The sequence below is a fragment of the Ciconia boyciana genome, chromosome 2 (assembly GCF_034638445.1).
Source record: "Ciconia boyciana chromosome 2, ASM3463844v1, whole genome shotgun sequence".
In the NCBI taxonomy this organism is placed as follows: Eukaryota; Metazoa; Chordata; class Aves; order Ciconiiformes; family Ciconiidae; genus Ciconia; species Ciconia boyciana.
In genome coordinates this window covers 12,479,004-12,506,255 of record NC_132935.1, presented here as the reverse complement: position 1 = coordinate 12,506,255, position 27,252 = coordinate 12,479,004, and the positions used below count along the sequence as shown (strand labels likewise).

Sequence of the window (27,252 nt, the reverse complement as noted above, 5' to 3'; positions counted from 1 at the left end):
ACCTGATCACAAGAAGATACGTGTTGTCTTAAAATAACAGTTTGTACTATGAAGTCAAGTGAATAAAAACACTGGCATAATCAAAAATTCACAATGTCAAGTTCTCATTTCTAAAATAAGCTTGCAGTTTTTCAGAAACTGATTGGTTCTAATGTCTATTAAAATAGCCAGCTATTACAGTTTATTCCCTCCTTTCTTCACTGTTCCCCTTACGGTACAGAAGAATACAATTTGAAACCAATAGAGAAACACAAATTAATTTATAGTTTCTTTGATTCCCTTTGATATAGACTACCTGGGGACTCTATTGTTACATGCCAGCCTATTTCGGTAGCATTTTTTTCAGACTAGAGCTTCTGGATGGAAATCCTAAATCTCAATACCAAGACATGTAGTAATTCCATTTTGACCACTGCATCTGAAAACGTCTATAGAATTGCACAGAGTGACAGATTTTGCTTCTAAGTTATTTGGACAATGGCGTGGAATGAATCCTTAAACAAGTTTTCAAATAACATCACTATAGGGGGATTTGTTGGAGAGCAAGACTGCCATCCAGAGCACCCTTGACAAGCTGGTAGAATTCACCAGCAGAAACCACATGAAGTTCAATAACAATAAATACAAAGTCCTGCACTCGGGACAAAACCAAACCCTTGGTTTTGGCACAATCTGGGAACTGCCTCCCTACGTAACAATTCTGCAGAAAAGGACCTAAGCATCCTGGTGCACAAACTGAACATGAATCAGACATGCAGCCTTATGACAACAAAGTGTATGTAATCATACACTAGGCTATGTCAGCCACACTGTAGCCAGCAGATTGAGGGAAGTGATTATTCTCATCTAGTCAGCCCTCATGAGGTCCCATTTAGAGTAATGTATCCAGATTTGGGCTCCTCAGTATGAGACAGACATGGACAAACTGGAATGAATTGAATAGAAAGCCACTAAGACGCTGACGGGGACCGACTATGAAAGTAGAGGCTGAGGGAGCTGGTTTTGCTTAAGCTGGAAGAAAGATGACCAAGGGACATGACTGTGGTATTCCACTACCTAAAGGGAAGTTATGAATAACACAGAGCCAGAGCCATCTCAGACGTGCACAGTGAAAAGACAAGAGGCAACAGTCATAAGCTACAACAAGGGAAATTCCAGTTTTATAGAAGGACGAAATTCTTCACCATGAGTGATAAAGCACAGCCACAGGTGCCCACAGGGGCTGTAGATATTTTAGATATTTTCAAAACAACTGGACAAAGCCCAGGCAACCTTATTTAAATTCGAAGCTAGCCCTGCTTTGAGGAAAAGATTGCACTAGAAGATGCCTGTATTACCTTCCAGCCTACATTTTTCTATGATTCACTTTACCATGATGGTATTAAGAGTGGTTGATTTAACTATTTTAGATAATAACTGGTATTTTTAAAGGATAGCTTTTCACACTTATCCAGAAGGTTTGACTCAGACCATTTCATTCTGAACACAGTAAAATTTCCCCAGAGAAGAATCTATTCTAGTTTTAGGACAGTATTATTTTCTGTAATGCACACTGTAAAAAGAAGGTAAATTGTTCCTATAACATTAAATCCAGGGAACAGTTTTAAAACAGGATTTTTTTTTTTTACCCAGTTATCTGGAAAGTATTTATCCACTATCTCTCTCATTTTTGCTTGTTGAGTGTGAAGAATAGAAGGGTCAAAATACAGTATCACATAGAGCATAGCAGCCTGAGTAGCCAGGGCAGTGCTGCGGTGTTCTGGTAATGGATATGCAGAAACCTAGGAAAAGGGAAGAAAACAAAACATAACATAATAAAATGCAACATAAACCACTTCGAAATATTATGGGGCACATTAAAGAGTATGGTATGGTAGATAGATACATAGATAGATAAAGAGTATGGTAGATACTTGGAGGCAAGGAGGATCTGTGGGTAAGCTGGACATGCTTACACATGCAGCATATTTACCAGATTTATTTTGCAGAATATAAAAGCTGACTGTGTAGATGCCTGCTAACTTTAACAGGATATGGTAAGATATTACTATGCTGTAAATGAGTCAAAGGAGGGATGAACCAAAGAGCTTAAGATGAGTTGAAAGGAGCAGAGTTAGAAATAAGTATTTCATAACAACTGGGTATGTTTAGTTAATCTCAGATAGAAACAAGTATTAATTTAACTGAAGCAAGAGGCAATTAGGATGCAGATAACTTAATTATTCACCAATTCCATGTACCAGCAGGATCAAAAAGATTCAAATTATCAACTGAATTTTCATTTAAAAAATACATAGGATAATACATTAAAAGACCTCCACGCTAACAAAAAAGTTGGCATCAAAATCATATTCAATAAGACATAATGATTTGTCATTAGGACAACAGCTCTCTGCTTTTATTTAGTAACATTCTATTTTTCTTTAATTTTGTTCGGTTATTTTATTAGGGTAAGTGTTCAAACTAGTAAGAAAAATCAGGAGGCTTCTGCCCACTGACATCAATAATAAGCTGCAAGTATCAAAGGAGATAACACCTCAGACATAACATAATGTAGTAAAACAGGCTGTATTTAGTTTGGGTTGAGCTGAAGATTTCCACCCTACTTTTTGTACTACATTTGGAAAAAGTACATAGGTTATAATCATGCTTTGTATAGAAACACTGATGTTTTTCATTATCAACTGTAAGCACTACAAAATAAAAATTACAAATTGTAATATTATTTTAATGCAAAGGCAATAAACCAATAATATTACATAAAAAAGAGGAAAAGTAATTTTGATACAAAATATCAGCTGATTTAAGTAAGATTTCTAGGTTAAGCACTTTACAAGAGCATAGTCTCACAAACAGTTCACAATTTCTTAACAGAGATACAGATTATGTCATAAAATGGACTCTCTTCACAACTTGCTAAGTTCTCTTTTTTTTGTTTCTAGAGCGCTGCACAACTTAAACTCTTACAGTACAGTACCTGAAAAGGCATTTTTTCCCCTTTGAAGGTTAATAAGTCTGTCCATAGTATGAAAGTGTTTTCGATAAAGTCCCTACTTTTAAATTATTACTCCTGCCTAAAGACTTAAGCCTTTGTTTATTTCTTACAGTCATTCATTAATCTTCAAATGCTCATTTTCTGGCATCTATAAACCGCTTCAGTTTTCCAGGATTCACTAAAAGTGTGACAATAATTACAGAAATAAGATTGCTTGTCCATGCTAAAGACTGAAACTTGCTCAAAAGCAAACGCTTTGTTAAAGATCTCTCAAGGGAGTCATACTGGAAGAGACTGTAAATATAGTAGCCAATACTCATACTTTTCTTCAATTTTTGTTCTTTTTCTTTATGAATACAATTGCCATAGTTAAGAAGTGCGATACTAGTGTTTCATTTTAAACACATTGTCCACTAAGGGATGACGAATGTCTTTGCAGTAACTAAAAGAATGGGAATCTCTGAAGGAATAAGAGTTATTAAGAGTGGCCAACCATTTATGATTTAAAGACATCAAATAAAGTTTTTTTTACTGTGAGATTGGTCAAACACTGCAGGAGGTTGCCCAGAGAGGTTCTGCAGTCTGCACCTCTGGAAATACTCAAAACTCAGCTGGACGCAGTCCTGGGCAATCTGCTCTAGCTGACCTTGCTTGAGCCAGGGGGTTTGACTAGGTGATATCAAGGGGTCCCTTCCAACCTCTGTGATTCTGCTATTTATTTTTTTCTGGGCTTCATGGTTGAATAACTAACCTGAGAAACCATTTTATATTCAGTTTTAGATCCCTCTTATCTCACAGTAACTTACCTGGTTATAAATGTCATCTGACCGTAAGCGGCCAATAACCATGCTAATGAATGTTTCACTTATGGGTACCCTGCTGAAGTAACTCTCGGGGTAGTTTGGAGGTCTTTTAGCTCCAGGTTGGCTTGAGTATCCAGTGCTTCGAAGCAATTTACAGATATCATCTAAATTGGAATCAGCAGAGGATCGGGCTGCACTGTTTTACAAAAGAAAGGAACAAAACTTGAGCTGCATGACCTAACCATTTCTTCTCCCTCCCCTTGTAACCATGCCTTTCCTCCAAGAAAATGATCAGATACTAAGGTCTGGGAGATTTTTGGTTGTTTACTTCATGAATATAATGTTCACCATATTACAGGAGGACACTGACAAATGTCCATACTGGAATCCCAGATAAGCACACAAAGCACAAACAGAAAAATGAACTTTATTCAGGAACAGAAACAAGTAGCTTTATATTCAGAAGAGGAGTTTTGTTCTTGGGTTTTTTTTCTTTTTTGTTCCCCATTTCTGCATTCCAGAGTTAGGGAATCCTCTCTCATTATATACTGAGAGGCATAAACATAGTCAAAGAAGCATAGGAACAGGATATGCCCCTCTTTTATATGTGTGAAAGGATTTGCACTGATACCCTTTGAGACCCAAACTGTCATACAATGATGCTGTCAGCCTACCCTGGAAACTCATTACTGATTTGACTAATCAAGCACTGTAACTACAAGATGTCTGACTCGCAATACATTTGTCATCTAGATACTCAGGACTTTTCACCAAGATCTGCTCACACATTTGGGAACCTGTGATACTTTCATAGCTGGCACTTGGCAACATTAAACCTTTAGCCGCAAGTTTGTCAGTGGACTTCAAATTTCTATTGTGACAGCATGAAAAATCTGTTGCTCCAGTTTTGCAGCTAGACCTGCAAAACCGGCTAATGCAAGGAGTTCTACCGACGTGCAGAGAACTCTGCAGAATTATCGGAGTCTATCTGTATGGTCAGACAGTCAAAAAGTTGCTGGTATTTCCATTTATCTCAATTCAATAACCTAGTTAACTGAATATACTTCATGCTACATCCCTTCAGCCATGAGTGCTTCTGAAAACCAATATACATTACCTGTATCTGTAGTAGGAAACCAACATTCTTTCTCTGACTTCTCCTTCAATCTTCTGGTCAATGACCAGTAGCATGACTCCATACAAGTAGAGTGCTTCACACTGTTTAGAAAAAGGAAGAACGAAGGGAAGAAATCACATAAATACAATTTTGCAGTAACATGTAAAGACAAACACGTACTGGCAAACTAACCCAATATCAACTACGTAGTCAATACAATATGAAAAATGGTGGGCTGTATATTTTTGGACTTTGTCCTCCTAAAAGTGAGTCATAGCATTTCCACGCATTCAGTAAATTTAAATCTTTGTCTAGTTTGGCACTAAACTAGTTGGTTCATTTTCTACTATTACAGAACTGTTCAATACTTACTAGAAGCTGTTTTCCATCTTCATTAAGGAGGACTGTTTCTAATGTTTGCTGAATGTAAATTCCTTCATTGAGGTCATCTAAATATCTACGGATCATAACAAAGAGTTGGTCATTGACTATTTTGCTCTCAAATCGTATGTCCTCAGAACTCAATTGGCCAATTTTCTCTGAAAGTTGACAGACACATCAGAACATTTCCCTAGTACAAGCAGCATGGAGTTTTTCAGACAAAGAAGCGATGCTCTACTATGAAATGAGAGGCTAGAACTCCTAGCTAGAGCCAAACAGTTGGCAAAAGCCTCCATCCACATCCTGATGGTGTATGTGAAAGACACTAGAGGATACTCTGTAACTTACAGCTAACATCCTCTTAATCTTCTCATAGATGGACAACAGCCTGAGAAGCGAGTACTGAGATGGCTTCTACTCCAAAAATCAGTAAAACCATCATTTTCAAGTTACCTCAAAAATATCTCCTGGAAATACCATAAATTTATCTCAATTGCAATTTGGAAGGTAGAGCTAGAAATAGAGTATGTTCATCTTGATTAACAGAAGATTTCTTCCTATTAAAGGATTTTCCATTAACACCACTTATTAATAAGTAATGTTAAACATTTAATCTTTTAATTAATCTTTTCATATAAGATCAATAACAAAAACAATTCTTACGCTGAAGATTCTCTGGAACTTTTTCTTAGAGTATTTCATGAACTTTTCATATTGTTTTTTACAGGTAAGAGGAGCAAACTTGAGAATATGGCAACTCCACTGAAAAATTAAGTTCAGGAAAATAATGCCAATGAAAGTTAAAGAAAAAAACCTATCTGATATTCCATTTTGCAAGACCACAAAAAACTTAGTTCAATAATATAGAGTCTCTTTTTATTAAAAAAATCTTCAAGACAATCTCCAAGATAAAGAAGAAAAATTAGCTCTAACATACAATTGAGGAAATGAGGTGGAGTGGTTAAGTGTCTTCAGGTCATATATTAAGCTGGTAAGCAACAGCAGGAGTAAAAGCTAGTGTTCGCTCCAGCAATCCAGGTTTCCAGGTGCACATGAATATGCTTCAACAGTGAGAGTACTGGGTCTCTAAGGAAAAAGCTTCTCATTATTAAGACTAAACAGTAATCTATTTTTTAAGAAAATCCACATGTATTTAAGATACCATACCTGTTTAAATCTACAATGTATTTATGTACACTCTGAAAAGCTAGATAAAATCTCGTCAAAATTTCAATGTTGTTTTCACGAAATTCTTCATCTAAATCCAGTAACTCAGGTTTGGCTTCCAGTTTGCCTTCACATGTCTCAGGCCCCTAAGAAAAGAAATTAATCTTTAGAGACAGTATTTGACTTTGACCTCTATTTGACACCCCTTCAGTAGGACACAGAACACGTACAACCACCACTGCACGCACAACACCAGAATTAACATTTCTTGCTAAAACAAGGATCTGTAGTTTTCCAAGCTACTTTATGATTGAATGTTGATTCCAAAAAGATGAGTTTTACACTTTGTTACAATCTGCAATGATTTTAAATACAATTTATCCTAGGTACCCAATGGAAAAGAATAGTTAACGCTTTGGGTAAAGCCCAAGCACATCTGAAGCCAGTGTGTGTTTTTTGTAGAGCTAACTATCTCCCTGCTGGAATTTTTTCCTTTATACATTTGATCCGATTGATTTCTCAGCTAGAAACCATAACATTGAGGCCTCACAAACAGTGGTGAGCTTAGAACCTTCTCATACATTTAAACTGCTTGAAAGTATTAGACTGATGTGAGAATTTTTTTTACAGACTCTGGATCTAGCTCAGCACTAGTCCCCCAAATTAATGCAGAAACTATGCCATTAACAACCGTGGGGGGGGGGTGGGAATGGTTGGGATGCAGAGCCTGACTTCCTTAAAGCAATGGTACAAACTTTTTTAGCCATTTACCACTGTCAACATTTCTCATAACCATCATTTGGTCTTACCACCACCATCTAAATGAAAATATCATGAGTTTAACTGAAAATATTATTAACACTTAATTGAAAATATGTCATTCCACAGACCACTTGCATAGCATGAGATCATTGCCTAAAAGGATTTAGTCAACACGAGCGCCATAAAAATAACTTAAAATAGAATTTAAATAAAATATCAAGCTTAATACCCAGCTGACAATTTTTGTGTGGTTTTAAAAATGCTCTTCAGTTTCTTTTTGTGCAAAATACCTACATAAAACAAAGGGTAGAAGCAGGCCCCAAACTGCCTATGAAGTTCAAATACACAAAGTAAACAGCCTGAGTTTTCAAAATCTCAAATCTCTTCTCATCAGGTAATTCTAAGAATCATGAATACAGGAATGGCACATTCGCAGTAAAAACATCTGTAAATTCACTAATCTCTGCTTTATGTCTTTTATGGATTTTGGTGCTCTGAAAAGCAGCAGCACTGTTATGCTTCCTTAACATTCAAAAATCTTGTAATTTCAAGGATAATTGTATTTCTCACCAATTATACCCATCTGCTTTTAAATTTTCAAGTAATTTGTGTAAAAAAAAAAAAAAAGACTTCTAACAAACACTTAGATCTAAAGGCATCTCAGAAATTATTTGTGCTCAGGGTTTTCAGTGTCCAAGGCTCACAGTTAGTGCTTGACATTTACAACTCTTACAAAAAAATAAAATAAAAATACCCTCCCTCCTTGCTTGCTTTACTATTAACACTTATTGAATTGCAGAATCCAGATAAAGTCAGATTAGACAGTCTCTGTAGTTCCTTCTTAATCATGATGGGGAATGGTAGAAGGAAATAGATACTGCAAGAAGCTTAATTTTTGTAAGGGAAACAAGGGCTTTTCATGGACACTACTCTTGATGTATTTGTTTATTCAGTGCATGTGACAAGTCCAGTGAATGAACAATCACAGTACTGTCAAACAGGAAAGCAGAAAGCAGTTTTCATGGCTGCAAAGAATAAGCTACAGATAACCAAAGGAAGATGGGCGTACTGCCCACAGCACTGCTCCAAAGGAAAACAACCAACTGCACAGGCTCGGAACCTGCTAGTGAAAGTATAATTTAAAGTTTCTGCAAGACATAATTAAAAAAAACCCCCAGAATCTAATACTCAAGTCTTATATAATCAGTATCTGTCAACGTTCACAGGCCAGATGACTCATCAAACATTTTGAAATGTATAGCTGGAACTGGTCTTGTATGGATGAACTTAAAATTGCCTCTTCCTTCTTGCCCTGATACTCTCAGTGCAGGTACCAGTTATACTTATGTTCTGTCTAGGAGCCCAAGCACAGAACCTTCCCTAGACTGCTTCTGCTCACTGAAATGAATAAGATGAGGCTGCGTGTGATCAGAAGTATATAAAACACAAGACAGCCCAGAAACGGAACGTTAGCATGCAAGCGTATCCCAATTGCTTCCTCAGTTTGGTGAATTTTTGGTAAAAACTAAGCAAGTAGGAAGTCATGATAGTCAACTCTGAAGAATGCTAGTAATAAACGCAATAGTCAGGAATGGCTGTTTCATAACCTGAAGCATCCTCAGGCAGGGCAGCAATGCTTTAAAGAGAAGTTTAACAATAACAGGATTTACCTTAAAATAACTGAAATCAAATATGATATCCCCATATTTCTGTTGATCAGCTTTGTCCTTTAGCCTGAAAACACCAGGAATAAATTCGGAAAGTCTCAGAAGTTCTGCAATGATGGCATTTCCACAGGAGACAATTCGAAGAATTGCCTGACCGCAGAGATTGTTTTCAGCTAGAAAATCAACCATTGTGGAGCTGGACGTGACAGAGCAGAAGTCCCGCGGTCAGATTCTGATCGTTAGTCTTTAGGTTATTTGAAGAAAGTCTGATGAGAAAACTAGCTGCTCCATTAATAACCTGTAAAAACACAAAACCACACACATTCAGAGTGGTTCATATTAATACTTTTGATAGTTTAATCTATGTGGATTTTTAAGCATATTCTCAAATCTTTCAATTTATGAAATCTAAATTATCCACAGCTGTGCAAAATGAAAAAAGGCACTGAATTAATCTTCAGCATGTACACTGTGTTTATAATAGTCACTTTAAAAAGACAACCAAAGTGGTTGTAATAAGCTTCAGCAAGAAGGAAAGCTTTTATAGCAAATGGAAACAATATAGCTCTATTCCCTTATTCATTGCTGCATTAGCTTCCATGCTGTGGTTACATTTCCTGGTCAGAGTTTTATTTATTGACATGTTTCCTGCAAGACACAGAGCACAGCACTGCTAAAAATAAGCTTTTATGTTTAAAAACATTTATGGGAAGTTATGAGCTGACTTTACTTTTCACCCATAACCTTCCAAACCGCTGAGATAAATTTAAAATGACAGCGCCTCTTCTGCCCCAAAATGAGAACCAGCAGTCCGGACCTTCCCGTTAGGCGAGACGCAGGGCATGACTCCAGGTGCAGCAAGCTCCTCCGCAGGGCCCAAAGCGGGCCCTAGACCCCACAGCAGCCGGACTGGGCCTTAAACTACATCCCACCCCTCTCCGACAAGGCGAGTCACCGGGCCGCTTGAACGGTCCCGCCTCCCTCCCGCCAACGCTCTCCCTCACGGTTTGAACCCGCCTCGGGGCAACCGCCGCGGCGCGAGACCAACCGCCAACCGCCTCGGAGCGGCGGCGGCGGCCTCCCCCGCTCCCCTCACGCAGCGGCCTCCCCGCCGGTGCCACCCCCGCTCGGCGGCGCTCACCCTCCCTCGCCACTGGTGCGGTGAGTGGCGGCAGCGAGGAGGGTGCTCCGCTCCGTCAGCGCCTGCGGGCAGGGACAGCGGCCGCCTGAACGGAGCTGCGGCGGCAAGTGAGGCGGCAGCCCTCCGGGCGGCGCGGCCCAGCCTCCCATCACATGACGACACCGTCATGTGGAGAGGCGCCGGCTGATGAGGCGGTTCCGCCGCCCGCCTGGACCGCCTCCCCCGGGCCCAGCTTGCCCGCCTGCTCCTGCCGCCGAGAGGGTCGTTGCGGGGGCCACCTCAGGGCCAGGAGCCCCTTCGGGCCTCGGCGGCTGGGACTAGGTGAGCAGCAGCCGCTGGAGAGGGTGGCTGCCTTCGCCGCGCCCTTCCCCTCCGGCCGAGGGAGCGGGGAGAGGCGGGCGGGGAGGGGATGTGGGGCCGTTGCCCTCCGTGCATGACTGACGAGGGGCAGAGTGGGCCGGGCCAGCTGCCCTGGCTGGTCATGGACAGGGTAGGGCTGGCAGAGCGGAGCTTGGTGGGCTCTGCTCCTGACCTTTGTGGCAGGGAAGTAACGTCTCCCTTTGATGGATGGTCACCGAGTGACTCTAGGAGGTTGACACTAATCCTGGTAGTCAGTGAGCACTTGTCACCTATAGATCTTGTGTTACAGAAGTAACTCTTTTTTTTCTTATCTCTACTTAGTAGTTTGGGATGTTGAAGCATGGAGAAATTAGGTTATTTGCTCAAATCTTTAAAATGAGTGGCAGAATAGAAACCATAATTTAAGTTTGCTGCTCAGTAATCCTGTTGGGACCATTTGATCACTTATTGTTGAAAGAAAAAAAATCTGCCTTGGTAGTCTCACTTGATCTCCTTTTCAGCTCTGACTTTGCTGGTTGTATTTTCCAGAAGTGAGGGGACTGGGGGGCTGGGAGTTGCAAATTTTAAGTGCTTCATTGATGCACCCATTGAAGACCTTCCTGGCAAAAAAGAGTGCCTTAAAAAGACTGCTGTGAAACCAGTTCCAGTGAAGAATGTGGCTTTTCCTCTGAAGGCATAACAGACAGCTGCAAGCTGAAGTTGGAGAATTCACTTAGAAAATTCAAGAGTGAAATCTTTGCTTGGGATTGTAAACAGTTTCTAAGAAAAATAATCTTTTATTTAAAAAAAAAAAGAAGGAATATTTGTCCAAGAGTACTTAAATTACTTTCCAGAAGACAAATTGGGATGCAACTACCAATGCAATGGTATGATTTAGTATTGTAAACAATAACTTTTATTGTTCCTGTGTAGTTTGCTCAGTGCTTCCACAAATGTCAAGAGAATGAAGAAGCCTTTTTAACTTTTCACTGTTGTTTTTTTCAGATTCCTGCCTTTCACAGTGTGTATCTGTGAAATTTCCAAAAGAACAGCAGGCTTTCTCAGTGAGTGAGATTTACCAGGGTCTAGAAGGGAATTAGGTTCTCACTGTTAACTTTGATACACTAAATAGGCCCAGAAAGATAAAGCTGCTAATGTGATTTTATGTGACTATTTAATAGCGTATACTTGGATCACAGAGGTTCTTTACAAACAGTCTCGCTAAGACGGCAAACAGGTTTTAAAAAAAAAGTTGAATAATGTAACAGCTGAAAGCATTGGTTATTAAATCTTTAAGAGCATCCTTTTCCTTTACTTTCAAGAAGTTCTGTAAGGAACTTTTTCCTTGTCTTCTGTTGTTAGTTGACAGTCTCTAAAGATCTCTAAAGATAGGAATCACTGTCTTTTGGTGGGGAGAGCATGAGCTGACATAACTGGAGCTGTTGTTGAAGGCCACTGTCTCCTCTGTGGCAAGGTGCACCTTTAGAAGGGGACAGAGAGCAAGGCAATTTGTATGTAATTCAGAAGTTCAAGTGGTGAACTTGAACTGTTGTTAAAATGTTGTTGGAAGCATGTGACCTAAAAAAGGTGTCATAAAAGATAGTCTTGAGTGGTCAAGCACATTTTTTAACTGGAAAAAAAGAAAAAGATATGAAAGAAAACATTAGCAGAGAAGAGAGTGTGACAGCAGGTATTCAGATCTCATAGTCTGCACGATATTTGCGAGGAATGTGGCAATGTTGTTCAGGTTAGGATGAGCACAAGATGTAGTTTTGGAATCCCATGGAAAGTAGCAGAGGGAGATACAGCCTTAGGTATGCAAAGCTTGGGCAAAGCTTTGTCCTTTCTATTTAGATATTTTCCAGATTTCTGTTGGATTATAGCCTGTCAAAGGCTATTGTTGATAGAACAAGTCATCCCCTTGTTATTTTGTATACAATTCAGTTAAAACTTCAGTTAAACCCAAATTTGGCTGTGGATTCCATTCTCCTTCTCCCGCAATATGATCTCGGTATAGTCGTTAAACATACCAGTTATTCTTTACATGGACTAATGCAGTATTTCTGTCTGTCCAAGACTTTTGTGGGGATTTTTTGTGAACAACTCGGTATCTAAAGCTGAGCAGAATTTTTCTTATCTCCTGCAACTTAAAGTATAAAATTCTGCACACCAGGTTCATGTTTCTTATAATAGCTCTGTGTTATCTGAGCGAGTTATGGCAAAGCATGAAGAAGGAAGAGCAGAAGTGGAATTTTTGAGAAGAAACCAACTGATGTGAACAGTGTGCATAGGCACAGCATAAGCAAACCCACTTGAAAGTTGTATTAATGACAGAGGAGAAGCAGTTAAACCTCGCAAGGTTGTAGGTTGTGCATCTGTATTGGAAAGGAAGATGGTGGTAAAGAAGATAAACATGATTCCTGTGTGACACTATTCTGTCCTAAGGGGATGTTGTTACTAAAAATTTGTGATATCTTTGGGGGAAGTAGGCGCCATTTGTAAGGTGGGCTTTTTTAAAAAAAATTATGCTAGATGATTTACTGTTAAGTACCTTATTGGAACAGTTGCCCTTTATTAGATTATTTTTTCCAAGGGCTAGCTGTTGAACAGGCTTGTAGTTGGTGAGGCTAAATTGGATGCGAGAGGTCATATTTCTTTCTAGCCTAATTGATAATATGCCTAGAAAACACAGACAAGTTTTAGGGTGTGTGAGCTACTTTGGATCTGTAATAGAGCAGTAATTTTCAAGCGAACATAATCATTGAGTTTGACCCTCATTGTGGTTTAGCAATAGGAATGAGCAGATGAAAACTGCAAGTTGCTTTTTGTGGTGTAGTTTTGCTTAATATTGAACAGAAGGTGAATTGAAAACCTCTGGTAAATTGCAGTTCCACTGAAATTACTGACATCTTGGGAGTGAATATTTCATCCCTGCTCTCTGATGTTTATGTGCTTTATGGTTATCTATCTGTGCTTCTGTTTTCTCTCCCAAATTATTTGGGTGTAAACTGCATTCAAAGTGTTGTATCTGTTATTTCTAGAGTAACGATTTCAAGATGCCGGGCGGTGCAAGAATCTCATTCAACTGTGTGGATTCCTCTCTTTCATCTCTGAAAAACTGCCAGTCTTACATAAATACTGGAATGGATATTGCTACTCACGTTGCGCTTGACCTTGTGGAAAGTTTCAGTAAGTATAGTCTCTCTTGGATTGCATCCTGAATCTGACAGATGAGTCCTAGGCCTACGTATTTTGACTTAGTTACTGTCAATATTTATCTTCATTATAGGAACTGTAGCTCTTCTGGCTAGACCAGGGTGTTTTCATTCCAATCACTTCATTGTCTTAAATGATAAATTCAGTGAAAATGTAAATACCAGGCAAACATTGTCCCAGCTTTTGTAACACCTAAGACTAATTCCGTTCCAGTGGTTGTTTTACAGTTTTGTAAAAACTTTAATGTTGCTGAATGAGATGGAGAAGGCCTCTTAAGTGGGTGAATAAAATGACTTTTCGTTCTAATACTGCTTCTTTGTGTGTGTTTTATTTGATGTTTAGGGCAAGATATATTAAAATAATGCTAATGATTTTGAGTACAAAGCTTGAGACACCTGTTAGGGGATGCAATTTTTTAAAATGCTGTCTCTTTCTCTGCTGAAAAATCAGGCCCTTTTAGGGTGCTTCAATTTGGACACTTGCAAAGTGTCCAAAGTGTGCAAAGTGGGGTACCTTAAATCTGTAATCACTTTTAACAGTCTCATCATTGCTGTTTCACAATAACAGGTGCACTGCAAAGCTACTTTTCAAAGCCAAACATTAGGCATCCCATTTCTCTGTCTTCTTAGATCTATGATAATGTTTTCACTAGGAAAAAATAAAAAACTTTAAAGCTCCAAAACCCTAATACTTTTAGTTATGAGTGGAGAGCAAGAATCCTCTGAAACAAAAGTTATGCTGTTCATTATAAATCTTGCACTCAACTAAGCCAAGGTTTATGTACAATCAAGATGAATGCTTTTCTCTTTGTCTAGTGTGATAGTTCTCTCTCCTTTGACCTTTTTATCCATACTGCTGTCAGAGACAATTGACATGCCATTTCTAGCGAGGTAGAGGAAATGGAAAGCTTGTCTGAACCGTCAACTGGGGATTCCCTTTGAGGTAAAACTGGTATAACCAGTTCTGTTTCCTCTCTGCTTTTGCTGTCACCATCTCTCCTATTTTGCTGTAAGCAATGGAAATACACTGAATGTACTGAATTCGTTCAGTCCCAACACTGCAGAATGATCCACAGAAATTAGTTATTGGTACTAAAGTTAAAAGCTTTGATTAATTTCACCTTTCAGTAGAAGCCCTTGTTGCATTCCTATTTGGAAGGTTGAAAGGCAACTTAAGCTTCACTCTGCAGGTCTGCAGCTGGAAGTCCATGCATTATACTCTTAGGAAATGTTGTTATCTTCCTCACTTACGTGCTTCTGACACATTAATCTTTATTACAGCCTTGAAATTGTTTTGTCCATTTCATTCAGTAACCAAAAGGATCATATTTAGCATTCTACCCTGAGAGGAGGAGATTACTCTTGGTGAAATGCCTATGGTCATTGTTACAGTTAAGTTGCATCATGTGACTGGAAAACAGCTCCTAGACCATAACACTAATTTTATTTTAGCAGTAGCAACTTTCCTGTAGAATCACAGTTACAGAATTTTCAAGCATCACCTTTTAACATAGTCCATTGCTCTACAGAAAAGCTATTCCAGACTTGTATTTGTAGTTTATACCTCTTTGGTCTGGTGTTACAGTGTTAGCTTTTTACTTACAATAGTTGTCTTCTTCACTCCTACACTTTTCCTTGCAGATGTATGTACGTGTGTGCAGGGAACAAACAAATGAGTGAAGCGCCTCACTTTTATAAGGTTTGGTTTTTGCTCCCCTGACTTATTCCACTTGGACTTCAAGTTCTTATGTTGCCTATACAATGCCATCAGGAAAGATACAGGGTTTCTGTGGCATGACATACTTTTGGGAAACAAATACTTTCGGTGTTTTAAAATTAGCATTATCTGATCTGCCATACTTGACTGTTCAGCTCTTACCTCCAACTCATATATGGCGATTTCTATTTCTAGAATTGTTACTCGTCTATCCTACTTTGCCTTCATGTTCTGAAGCAAAATATTAATTTAATTTTGAGCCAGCATTAGATAATATGTTTCTGCATTCTTGTTCCTGTCCCATTTGCAATTTGTTTTAATTGCCTTTACAAGATCTAACTTTGTCCAGCTTCTGACAGGTTTCATTGCCAGGCTTTGTAGAAGCAAAGAACTCTATTGTGACTGTTATTTTATTTTACAAGCACTATTTCTGTGAAGGTATTTTGTTCCTTTGGAGTTTCATATTGGACAACACTGTTTTTTGGGAATAGTACCAAAAATTTTCATAGCGAGTATATGAGAGGTTACATTTACATCTGAAGATAACTGAAAAGGCAGGCAAAGTTAGTGCAGTAAGTGATGTCTGTTTCCTCTCTTAGTTGCTGTCCTCCACAAGCCCTATCCTGAAAACATGTACTGGTAAGCATATTTATTAAATAGTACACAATAGTGTTTGCTGGACTGGCCACTGTTTAATGCAGTATCATGGAGAGACTTCCCATAAATGTACCTGATGCTAAGTTAGACCAAAAGTTCTAAGTGGATCACTTTTCCCTGTATTTGAGATGCTTTCTAGGCAGAAAACACCATAGTTTTTTTAACAGTGATTTGTGAAAGAACCTATGTATGATTTTTCTAACTTCGCGGCTCTAGTAAAGCAGAGAAATATAAACTAACAAAGTTAAGTTTTCTTTGACATGTTTAGAGAGATTTTATGGTATGCCAATTTTGTGGGTGTTTCCCTGTTCAGTAAAAATCGCTTCCTGCATATTAGCACTGCAGGGCTATAAAAGGCTCTTCGGTTTCTGATGTGTTTAGTGGAGAACGATATGAAGAACTCTTCTAAAGGATGTAAAAAGAAAAGAGTTTGGTGTTTCAGCACTTTTGTATGCATGTGAAGTTATAAAGCAGCCGCATGCTTGTTCAGGTGGAGTGAAAATCAAAGCTCACTAGGGGGCAGAAGAAGATAGGAAGTAAGCAGTACTTCCATTTAAGTTAAAGAAAGCCTTGAAAAGAAACTGGCCTCTTCATCTGTCTGTTGATCTGGCCGTGACCCTTGAGTAGCCTAAAGTCCTCTCCAGTTAAATCATCCAGAGAACAAGGAACTCTTACACTGGTTATGGAAGCTATAAAAATCCTCCCAGAATTATTTTGAATTTAAGCTTTGTAAACAGATGGTGGTAGCGTTACATAGAATAAAGAGGGAATAAAACTACTTGTTTGATTGTGAAACCAGAGGGCTGCCGATAGGAAGAGGTGCCAGACTTGTGGGCAGGAATTGGCTCAGGATATTCCATGATTTGTAGTAACCTTGTAACCTATAGTAAGCTTTCTTCAGACATCTGGGATGCTTTGCAAACACTGGCTGAGCCTCTCAACTCTCTGGGAGGTAAATAATGGGTACAGGGATTACTTACTTCACCACCACTGAAATGATACTCTTTTGGGTGAATAATGGCTGCTATATAGAAACATTGTACCTGTAATCATAATCCAAAAGAGAAAAATAAAATTTATTCCAACTGACTGAAACAATTGAGAAAACTTTATTAGAGAAGACAGATAGAGGTTTTTGAGTTGGACATCAGGGACATCAGATTAAAATGCTTACTCATAAATAAATATCACAATAGATCTTTCACACCTTCATTTTGACATAATGTTTGAAAGTTTCAGAACTAAATCAAACACTGGGTGTTCATTTAAACAGTAATTTTATATGGAGAATGCCTCCTGTTGAATTGCGACTGTCATTTCTGCCAGCACCATAATTCCTTTTAGGAAGCTGCCATCTACCTCCTGACTCACTTCAGTCCTGCTTAAATGGAATTTATCTTAAATGGGTAAAGGCAGCATGGCTGCAAGCCAGTGCACATGCTGATGCTACCATTGATTACTGTGCCTGCTGTTCATTACTGTGCTGCTGTAGTTAAATTTATTCTATCTTAAGAGCCCAATGTACATCTATTCATTATATTCTTAAAAATGAACACTTTTGCTCTTCATAGTTAACTTACATGAGGCCATTACTTTCTGGTAATAACAACAGAGCCTTTTAGTTTGGATACAGTTCTCAGGTTTGGGGTTCTTTGCTTTTCTTTTTTTTCTTCTACACATTAATTGTGCTCAGAACTTCCTATTAACTTGGTATTTTCCCCTATAGCTTTTGACTTTCTGTTCTGGAAAGATAAAGCAATCTCACTGGATACAGCTATTCTGAGGGGTATAACAACTGTTAGAGAAATTGACGGGGGAGGAAGGGTTCAATTAAATAATCAAACATTGTAGCTCTGCAATAAATAGTGGTCAGAGAAATATAGAAAAGTGAGGGAGTCAGTTTCACAGATATAAATTGCAATTCAGATGACTTTGAAGATTTAAAGATTTATAGCCTCTCATCACATGGTCCCACATTTTGAAATGTAGGCCAGAATGTACCAATTAACCTAATTCTCCATGACCTTGTACGAGTTCATTTTACTACTTTCTGCAAAATAATAATACTAATAAAAACAATGCTTTCCCATTTCATATGAATAACGGAAAGATTTAATAGCCGATATTTCTAGGCAGATTCACATTCATCTCTACTTACGCATATAGTTCCCTTGACATCTGTTTGCAGTCCACAATAGTAAATTTAAAATTATTCCTGTCCATTTAAGCTTTATTTAATGGTGTGAGATGTTTTGGGAATCCTAGTGAGAGATAATATGGAAGTATGGATTTTTTACTATGGAATTGTAACTAATAACAGACCTCACATGAAGAAGTCAAAAGGAAAATATTTCACAGTAGAATTAAAAGTCTGAAATGTCTGTGAGGCTTCTAATGATATAAATGCTCAGAATCTGTTCCCAGCTTTGTACTACCTCTCCTTTCTTTTGTGCCTTCTAGCATCTTGTTCACTGCTGCTGTACTCTGGAGATAAATCTTAAGTTAGCTCTAACCACAGTCATTGCCAAGTCTCTCTCCTCTAAGGAATCCACTGTTCACAGTGTGCCGTAAGGATGAGATACTTAGACTACTGTAAGGTTCTTTGCCAAAATTGCACTTAACCAAGTCTTAATTTCATCAGTGATTCTATTGCTTAGTCCACTAGTACATTTGCGTCCATTTTGTTCTAGTCCTGTATAGATTTATGAAAAGAAATTACTAGTGTTAAATATTCAGGTCAGGCATTGCTCATTTATGAACACGTACGATCTCTGGCAAAATAAGGCAGAGTTTCTGTTAACTGCTGTTAATTTAGGTGAAGAATAATTTTAATGCATCTGATCCTGAAAACCTTTTATTTTTCAAATAACTTTGTTGATGTGAAGTTAAACTGTTGATTAAGACCTCCCTGTCCATTGAGAATCTGCAGAATTTTAGCACTGAGTATCTTCATGGTGTTGTGTTGTGAGCATGCGCTGGCAAAGAGACAAAATTTAAAAAGAACCACTAAGGGATTAAGGATCTATATCTAGAGGTGAAAACTAGTTTCACCAAACTGAATGTCAAAGGGAAACAGCCGATTTAAAAGCTCATTTTATTTAATGAATTAAAAAGAAAGATAAGTTTTATGTCCATCTTAGTCTTCGTGCTGATTATCTTTAGATACTGACATTGTCTAAAGGTCATATTTTTCTCTTCTTTCAAGAATACCATTGTGGTATAGAAACATTTTAAAATGTTACTATATAAAAAACCACGTAAGCAGAAAAACAGACTGCACAGTTGGTTTCAGTATGTCCTCCCCATGCTCAAAATACCCTCGGATGTTCTGTGGCCCAGCCTAGCAAAATACTGAAGGAAAGGATACATTGAAATTCTTGAGTGGTCCGCCAACTTTCAGAGTGGTCTGTGTATTTTAAAGCTTAAGCATGTGCTTATATCCTTTGCTGGACTGGAGTCCTAATATATATGTGAATTTGAAGGTGACGCTGTTCAAAATCAGTTCTAATGCAAGTAAAATCATCTAAGTTCTACTATAATTTGCATCTTCCTAAATTTAGCCTCAATCTGTTGTTTGAGCTTTAGTAGTGTGATTGAAAAAAGGATTCACTAAGTCAGTACTTGTTTGGCAATGTCTCCCAGTTGTAATGCTCCTAGTATTGAACTTTAAGCCCTGTATTGACACCTCTGCACACTGAGGAACAGCTATTTGCACTGCTAATTGAACTTTTCTTAGTTGCTGAACTGTCTTTACTTAAACTACTTAAAGTAGTTCTATAGAGTTAGAAAGCACTGCTGGACATCCATATGAAATACGTGAAGGATAAGTCGTCTTCTCTGTTTTTGGAATTAGTGTAACCTGCCACGTGCATTGACTGATGTGCTGCTGCTGATGTCAATATGCTGGCCCAGTATAGGTCTGCCATACCCAAAACAGGCATCCATTCCCAGCTCTGTTCAAAGTTATCGGATGTGAATTCTGTCAGCTTGCTGAGGATGGCAGTTTTATCTGACTCCACAGGAGAAAGCAGCAGAACTTTTTCGAGAATATGGGACTGTGAAGTATGGAGAGTTGTAGATACCGGAATGCAGAAGACTAACTCATGGTCATCTCCAGGCTTCCAGCCCTGCAGCTTGCTCTTTAGAGGGGTCGTTGCTTTTGTCTCTGGGCTGGAGCCAAAGCTGTGTGGGACTAGGAGGAATGTCCAGTACAAATGGGAAATAATTGGGAGAGCTGGAGACTATGCTAAGTACAGACAGGATGATAAGAATTTCTTAGCGTAAAACTTCTGAAAAGCATTTTAAAGCATTAACATATAGGGTTTTGTCTGATTAGCTGAACAGGTTTTCAAGTAGAGAGCAAGATGCTTCCTTGATGTCTGGGACTTTCTTCTAACCACACATCACATTCCCAGTGTGAAGTGTAGAGGCCCTGGTGTGTAGAATAGCTGGGTGGGAAGCAGTTATTGCACCTGAACTCTAGTCTTATTTGGGGAAAAAAAATGAGCTGCTTTTCTTTTTCTTCAAAAACTTGCCCTAAGATGTCATGGTCAGCTGCTACCCGTGTCTGCTTGCCATGGTATTACATAGCATATGTATTACATAGCATGTATTACATATGTATTACATAGCAGTGATCTTCTTGTAGCAATATCAGGGTCTGCATGAGAATTCCTCCTCTCTTCCTCAACACTTTGAAGGATTTTTCTGCTCACCAGTATGTACAGGGCAAGCCCATGGGTCTTACAGAGTGTTAGTGATATGATTCTTTGGCATCTGCCCCGGATTAAGTTAGCCCTTTAAAAGCTCCGGCTTTTCCTGCTTGTCTGCTATGTTTCCTATTGCATAACCTGCTCTCTCTGCCAGCAGAGGTTACCTCAGTTCCGGCTGCATATCCCATTTGTCTGTTCCCCTTGCCTCAGAGCTGTTTCTGTGCTTTTCTTCATGTGTGCTGCACTGCATCTCACATGTGCAATGTCCTCCCTTTACTGACTGCTCTCTATTCTACAGATTGCTTGGGAGCCACTTGTGTCATGATGCCTGTTAAATACTAGCCAAACAGCAGCTGGTAATGTAGGATCTTTGTTCAATGTGTGTTTAGCTCTGTGAGATTGCCCAGAGTGCTTTGATTTCTCTCACTGCTCTCTTAAAATGGTGTTAAACAGGAATCACGCTAAACATTGCTGACCCTTGTTGACATAGGAAGGAGTGCAGAGAATATAGACACGGCGGTCAGCCTGGTTTTATTAAATTATTGGCAGCCTTTTAATAGGCAGTTGGTTCATGAGTTTCTATGGAATATCCACTGTTCTTACATGCAGTGGCTTTCTAAACACATTGCAGCAACCTATAACAAAGTCAGACTTGAAGATCGTAAGTTCATTCATTACTGAGAGCAGGGAACCTTTCCATGGAAGTTTCTCTGTCATTGACTTAAAACTTCTCCTACTTGAAATGGTGCAAACTCCAGTATAAGGATGGGCTCTGTAGCTCTGTGTGAATATAAAATGGTTTGGTTAATTTGTTTCTTTTGTTCTTTTTTTTTCCTAGTTTACTTTTCATTGAAAATTCAAATGCAGGATTCCTGCAGGACCATAATATAACATGAATCTTAACATTGGCAAAGTTCTTGTGCATGAAATGACCATGATGTGATTGTTTTGGTATCCAGAAGTGAACTTGCTGACACCTATGCTTCTAAAATTCTCGTGCTCTGTTAGTTTCCATGGTGTTAGACATCACTGTGCTTCATAAAAATAATCAAAACATAAGGTACTTGTCCTGAGAACAGTACATATAGTATACTATAGTATGTAGTATGCCTGCTTGAGTAAGAGGTATCATGAAGGTCAGCTGACTGAGGAAATGAGCAGGACTAAACTTTGACTTGCTATCCTGTTCTTGTCCAGAGACGATAATCTGTGTCAAGATGTTTTCTTGCACATCCTGCCTTCCTTCGCATATGAATTGTGGTTTTGTTAGGTTGCTCTACACCTAATAGTGGCCTCATAATGGACAAAGCTGTGGCCTGTGTTGTAAGGACCCTGCATGAAGAATCCTTGTTTTTCCCTTGCGAGTCCATATGTCTGTGAAGGTTCTCATGGGAGGCAATTAGCAAACAGTTTTATATGCAGTGTAGGAATATCATTGGAATTGAGCAATCCTTTACTTCTTTATGGACACAAGGGAACAATCTTACCTGGATTTGAAATCCCCAAGAGTGTGCCTCAGTCTCTCAGAATTTACCTTGTCTTTAGGTTAGGGTAAGATCCAAGTAAGGGTTGCAGGATTTTTTTTTCTTTTTGCTTGTTGGAGAATGTAAGTGTAGAATGTCAAAGTCCATCCTGGAGATAAATGGCTTTTCACTGATGCTTGCTATACAAAAATGTTTTCTAGCTATGAGAGAAGGTACTGTAGAAAATGAAGAGAGACCAGTGATCCATGAAGTTCAGTAACCCGTCTGTGTTAGCCTCTACCAGATGCTTCCTGTGAAGCTGCAAGAATTCCCTCATGATACCAAGCTGTTCACAGAGGAAGTTTCTTTCTAACCCCAGGCATTTATCTGCCAGAAGCTGTTTGTTAACTGGACTGCTTTGTTGCTACACCAATGTCTGTGGTACTAATTGGTGGCATGCACAAACTCAGTGTAGGCACCAAAATTACATCTTTCTTCTTGGGAAGGTTCTTTTTCTGTTGTTTAAAGTAAACTTGTATTTTGGGGTATGTGAGATAAAATGTTTCAGATTCCCTTTCTCAAAAATACTAATTTTGCTTTCCTTCAAATCCCTCACTTAAGATTCATCCTTTTAGGAAAGATGTTCTTTTTTATTTTAACTTATGCTTGTCCTCTATTATGTTGTGCTTCTTGGATTGTTTTATAGGTATTTAACCTTTCAACTAACAGTGAGGAAGATATGTATATTTTCTTGAAGCAGGTAGGTAAATGGTGTCACGCTTTAAGTATTTCTTCTTCAAGTAATTTTATTTCTTGAAACAAAAAGGACTGGTTGGGTTCTTGTGAAACGCTTTTCTGAAGACAAAAAAATTACATTTTGTGCATTATGCTCTTCAGTCAATACCCAAATTTTGAGAAGAGAAGGTTGGATTAATTTTTTGTGCTACCTTTGTGCTTCAGTAATTACGGTGTAAAAATTACTTACAACATTTAAAGCCAGCACTGATGAGCCCATTGCTGGAATACACTGGTTGGTTCTGAAGGCTGTTCTTCAAAGAAGCTGTCTGAAAAATGAGAATTTGGAAATGTGCCTTGTTTCAAAATCTGGAAAAACATGACTTGTAATGAAAGATTTGTGTTCTTTTATATTTATCCAAAACCCACCCTGGCCACAGCCTGTAATCTTACAAAGTGGGAAGAAACAAATATGTGGGGTTGTTATTATTTCCTAGCTGGAATTTTGACTGTAAAAAGAACACAGTGCAGCGAGGGGAAGGTAGCTATGTTAAGCAGCATGCGTTCGTTCTGCTGGCTCTTTTTCATCTTGGGTACTCGGTAAGCTGAGTGCATCCAAGCATCTTTGTTCCTCAACTTCTGCAGTTCTGGAAGGAAAGGGGAACCCATTAGGTGGCAGCAAAGGCTTGGTTGCAGCTTGTGCCGTTTCTCCTTCACCGGCTGTGGTCAGCTGTGGCCCTACAGAAACTCCCTCCTAGAATGGAGTTAGAGGTGTTGGTGCCATATCGCAGTACTCTTGCATTTAGTAACACTAAAATATAAATGGAGGATTAAGATTAATAGTGGAGAAAGAGAATTAGTATTATCAGATCATAGATTTCTAAAGCTGTTTGGGACCAGCATGATCTACTGCTTTGACTTCCTGCATAATACAGATCATTGCATTTCTACAGTTATTCTTGCCTGAAGCTGGTATGTTGTGGTTGAACTAGAGAGTATCATTCAGAGTGAAATCCAGTCTTGATTTAAAGCTAGCTTGCTGAATAACTGTCTTTAGTTCATTCTCATGGAAATGTACTGGCAGCTTGCACCTGAACAGAAGGTCGTACTCTGGACAGTCTCGGTTTTTGTCAGAACTCTTGTGAGTGCTCAGATGAAAACTGCACAATTTTTATTTCTCAGGTTTCGGTAGGTGGTATTCACATAGTGTCTGATTTCAAATACATACATACATGTGTATACATATGTGTGTATATTTATACTTTTTTCTTATGTATTTTCCTAAGGAAGTGGGTAATTTTCTCCCCCAAAGTTCATTATGAGTTAGGGAGGTTTGCAGTCACCTGGTGGGTTACCTCATGTACCCATAGTCACTATAAATTTCTCTGTGACCTAGACCTCATAAATTCTCAGCAGTCTTCAAACTAGATCATAAGTGGGATTTAAATGCTGTATAGACCTTTTTGCAGACCCTCTGCACACTAGTGATATTAACCTTGAGAGAATGAGTGAGCTTATAGCTGTAAGTTATAGGCTTGAAATTGCTGGGTGAGGTTCTTTGGCCTCTACTATGCATGAGATCAGAATAGATGATCCTAATGGTCTGTTCCAGCTTCAAAATACTATGAAGTACTGCAGAGGTCTTGTGTGGGCTCTTTAGCACAAAGATAAATCAACCTCTTTGAACAAAAGCCAGAGAGGAATATTTTATCTGAATAATTTACTGTATGAAAATATTCTCTGTAGTATATTAATCTGTCATTTTCTTATCATCATATTTCTGCCACAGAAATGTGGCAATAAGAAAATACCACTAACTCCTGTTTAAATGTAGAGGCATACAGTATATATAGAAAGTAGTGTGGGCTTTGAAGAACCCACTCTGAAGGCTTTAATTTTTATAAATTTGAGTAGATCAGTATTTAGCTTTCAGTGATCTAATTGTGTGCCTAAATAACTAGGGAGGGAGGAGGGACCCACAAAAGTAGGAAAAAATCTGGGGTTGGCAGCATTCAGAAAGATTAAGAATATAAAGCAATTGTATTTCTTTTCTTGATTCTTTCCATTAGGGAAAGATTTATATGGGTTAAAAGTAAGCATTGTGCTGACATGTTCTCAGTGTTTGGTCAAAACATGAAAGAAGCCCTTAGGTAGGCATGATCATTCTGAGACCTTCATCCTGATCCCCTACCAATAGACACAGGACACTCATCTCATCTCTTCTTTTTTTTTTTTTTTTTTCCCCTTTTCCTTTCTCTTCTTTGTTCTTCTCTTCAAGAATTCAAGAACTTGTGACTGTTTTTTTACCTTTCTTTTTTTTTGATACTCAAGTAACTTTTTTGTCAGTGCATGTAGCATTAATTATGAGAGGTTTTTAATACTTTTAATAGCTAAAAATAATTAAAAAGAGAAAACCTAAAAATGCATTCTGACTCAAATCCAGGTTTTATGATGTGTTTCCATTTACACCAATATTATACAGAATGCTGACACTCTAGTGAAGAATGAAGTTTATAATATATACTGATTAAATTCCAAGAATTTAAATTGGAATGTTTGCTTTATTAGTCAGAATCACATGTAAGACTTGTGTTTTCCTTATGATTGCTGTCACTGAGACCTATGAAAAATTTCATCCTTTGGAGGACAGGCAGAGGTTGGTTGTCTGAGCTGTAGATTTGGAATATTTCTTATTATAATTTTCATAGATTTTTTTTCTTCCCTTCTCATTTTCTTTCCCATTTTCTCTCAAGTACAACAAGGAACTCATAATAGCATTATATGAAAGAGATAAAACAACTGAGATGCTCCAAGTCTGATTTTGCTGAGGCCTTGAGGCTCGGAACAACTGTGCTTTCAAACTGGCATTGCCACTGTGTGGCCTTGGGCAAGTCATTAAAGTTCACTAGGCATCAGTTTTCCTTCTATAAAAAGAGGTGTCAGGAGTGTTTTGAGAGGATGTATGAACATCTGAGTATCTCAAACTCCTCTGTAGATGTTCACTTCTGTTGTTGCTTGTGTCTTCTGTGCTTGTGGAAATTATATTGCAAGAGTCTAGAAATAAGTTGAGTTGTCTGTAATGGCAATAGGAGATAGGTAGCCAGGAAAAATATGTGTGCAGGGGAAATAAAAGGCAGCAGAAAACAACGGCCTAGCAAACATGTCATTTTTACCTTTTGTGAATTAACAAATAGGAAGTATCACATCTCCAAGAACCATTATAGGTGGTATGAAATGGTTTGAACTACTAAAATATACACAGGACACTAAGTGAAGATTTGATGATTAGAAGATTAGAAGACGATTGAAGATTAGATGAAATGTATGAGTGGATTCTTCAGCCATGTCTACAGGAGGATAGTCTGATGTTTATTGGTGGGTCAATAAATAATACTATGTGACGAGAGAAAATATTGCACTGTTTCAAAAAATGTGCTACTAAAACTGCTTATGGAAAGAAAATTTACCAGTGAAACCCACAGTCCAGTAAAAACTCAACTAAATTGATAGAGAATCCATCCCATCTCTGAATAAATAGTTCAACTCTGTTTCAGAGAGAACCTTTATTAGCTTTGTTTCAGTTTTCAGGCACTGGATCTTATGTTTCTGTCTGATAATCAGAGAGCCCAATATATTCAGAAATCTTCAGGATGGTAGTGGTAGATCATGAGCAAGTCACCTTTAGCATCTCTTACTTAAACTTTGCAAGTTGAGCTGCTTTAGTCAGTCTTCAGTCAGTCACACTTTCCAGGCATTAAGTAATTTGTGTTGCTCTTTCTTTGAAACACTGAAAGAGCTTATTGAAGGAGAATGCAATTAGCAGGATTTAGTCTCATGCTTGTTGGTCTAGAAAGAGCCTTTGCCCAAATTAGGCACTATGTGCCATATAAAGATAGTGATGCATCTGCAAAATTGTCAGCATACAATCAGCCCCTTTTAAAAAAAAAAAAATTAGAACAATCCCTGTACCCTCTTTACATGTTGAACAAAGGTCTCGCATTCATCACGAGCATCATACAGCACACCCTTCTGCATAGGGCATACAGTAATAGTCAGGTAACCTGTCATCACTCACATTGCTGCCCCAGCCACCCTTTCAAGCATTGTTTGCATTAGGTTAGTTCCCAAACTGTGCACTACATAGCAGTAACTGTTAATGACTGGTGAGCTTATGTCTTTTTTGTTATTGTTGTTTCAGTTTGGGGTTTTTTGTGTGTTAATGGACCATTATGTCAATAAAAGAAAATCAACAGCCATGAGTCTGTTAGAGCTGCTATTATATAAAAGGATGGGAGAAAGTAGGACGGGACCCCCAAAGGCTGTGATCACCAGGAAGATATCACTTGCTAATAGAGAAAGAATCAAAAAGCAGACTAGCAAG

The 27,252-nt window shown here is 38.5% G+C and overlaps 2 protein-coding genes across 2 annotated transcripts in view; one reads left to right on the top strand and one right to left on the bottom strand.

Moving 5' to 3' along the window:
- The window catches only part of WASHC5 (WASH complex subunit 5), a 29,049-nt gene extending 18,878 nt beyond the window's left edge, over positions 1-10,171 (bottom strand). The window contains exons 1-7 of the mRNA XM_072851902.1: positions 10,034-10,171; positions 8,896-9,190; positions 6,464-6,609; positions 5,288-5,372; positions 4,916-5,016; positions 3,802-3,994; positions 1,629-1,781 (exon numbers count right to left, since the gene is read on the bottom strand). Of these exons, the coding sequence (XP_072708003.1) occupies positions 1,629-1,781; positions 3,802-3,994; positions 4,916-5,016; positions 5,288-5,372; positions 6,464-6,609; positions 8,896-9,081 (864 nt within the window). The 5' untranslated portion in view covers positions 9,082-9,190; positions 10,034-10,171. The remainder of the gene's footprint in view (positions 1-1,628; positions 1,782-3,801; positions 3,995-4,915; positions 5,017-5,287; positions 5,373-6,463; positions 6,610-8,895; positions 9,191-10,033) is intronic.
- The window catches only part of NSMCE2 (NSE2 (MMS21) homolog, SMC5-SMC6 complex SUMO ligase), a 133,591-nt gene continuing 116,501 nt past the window's right edge, over positions 10,163-27,252 (top strand). The window contains exons 1-2 of the mRNA XM_072851904.1: positions 10,163-10,354; positions 13,414-13,561. Of these exons, the coding sequence (XP_072708005.1) occupies positions 13,429-13,561 (133 nt within the window). The 5' untranslated portion in view covers positions 10,163-10,354; positions 13,414-13,428. The remainder of the gene's footprint in view (positions 10,355-13,413; positions 13,562-27,252) is intronic.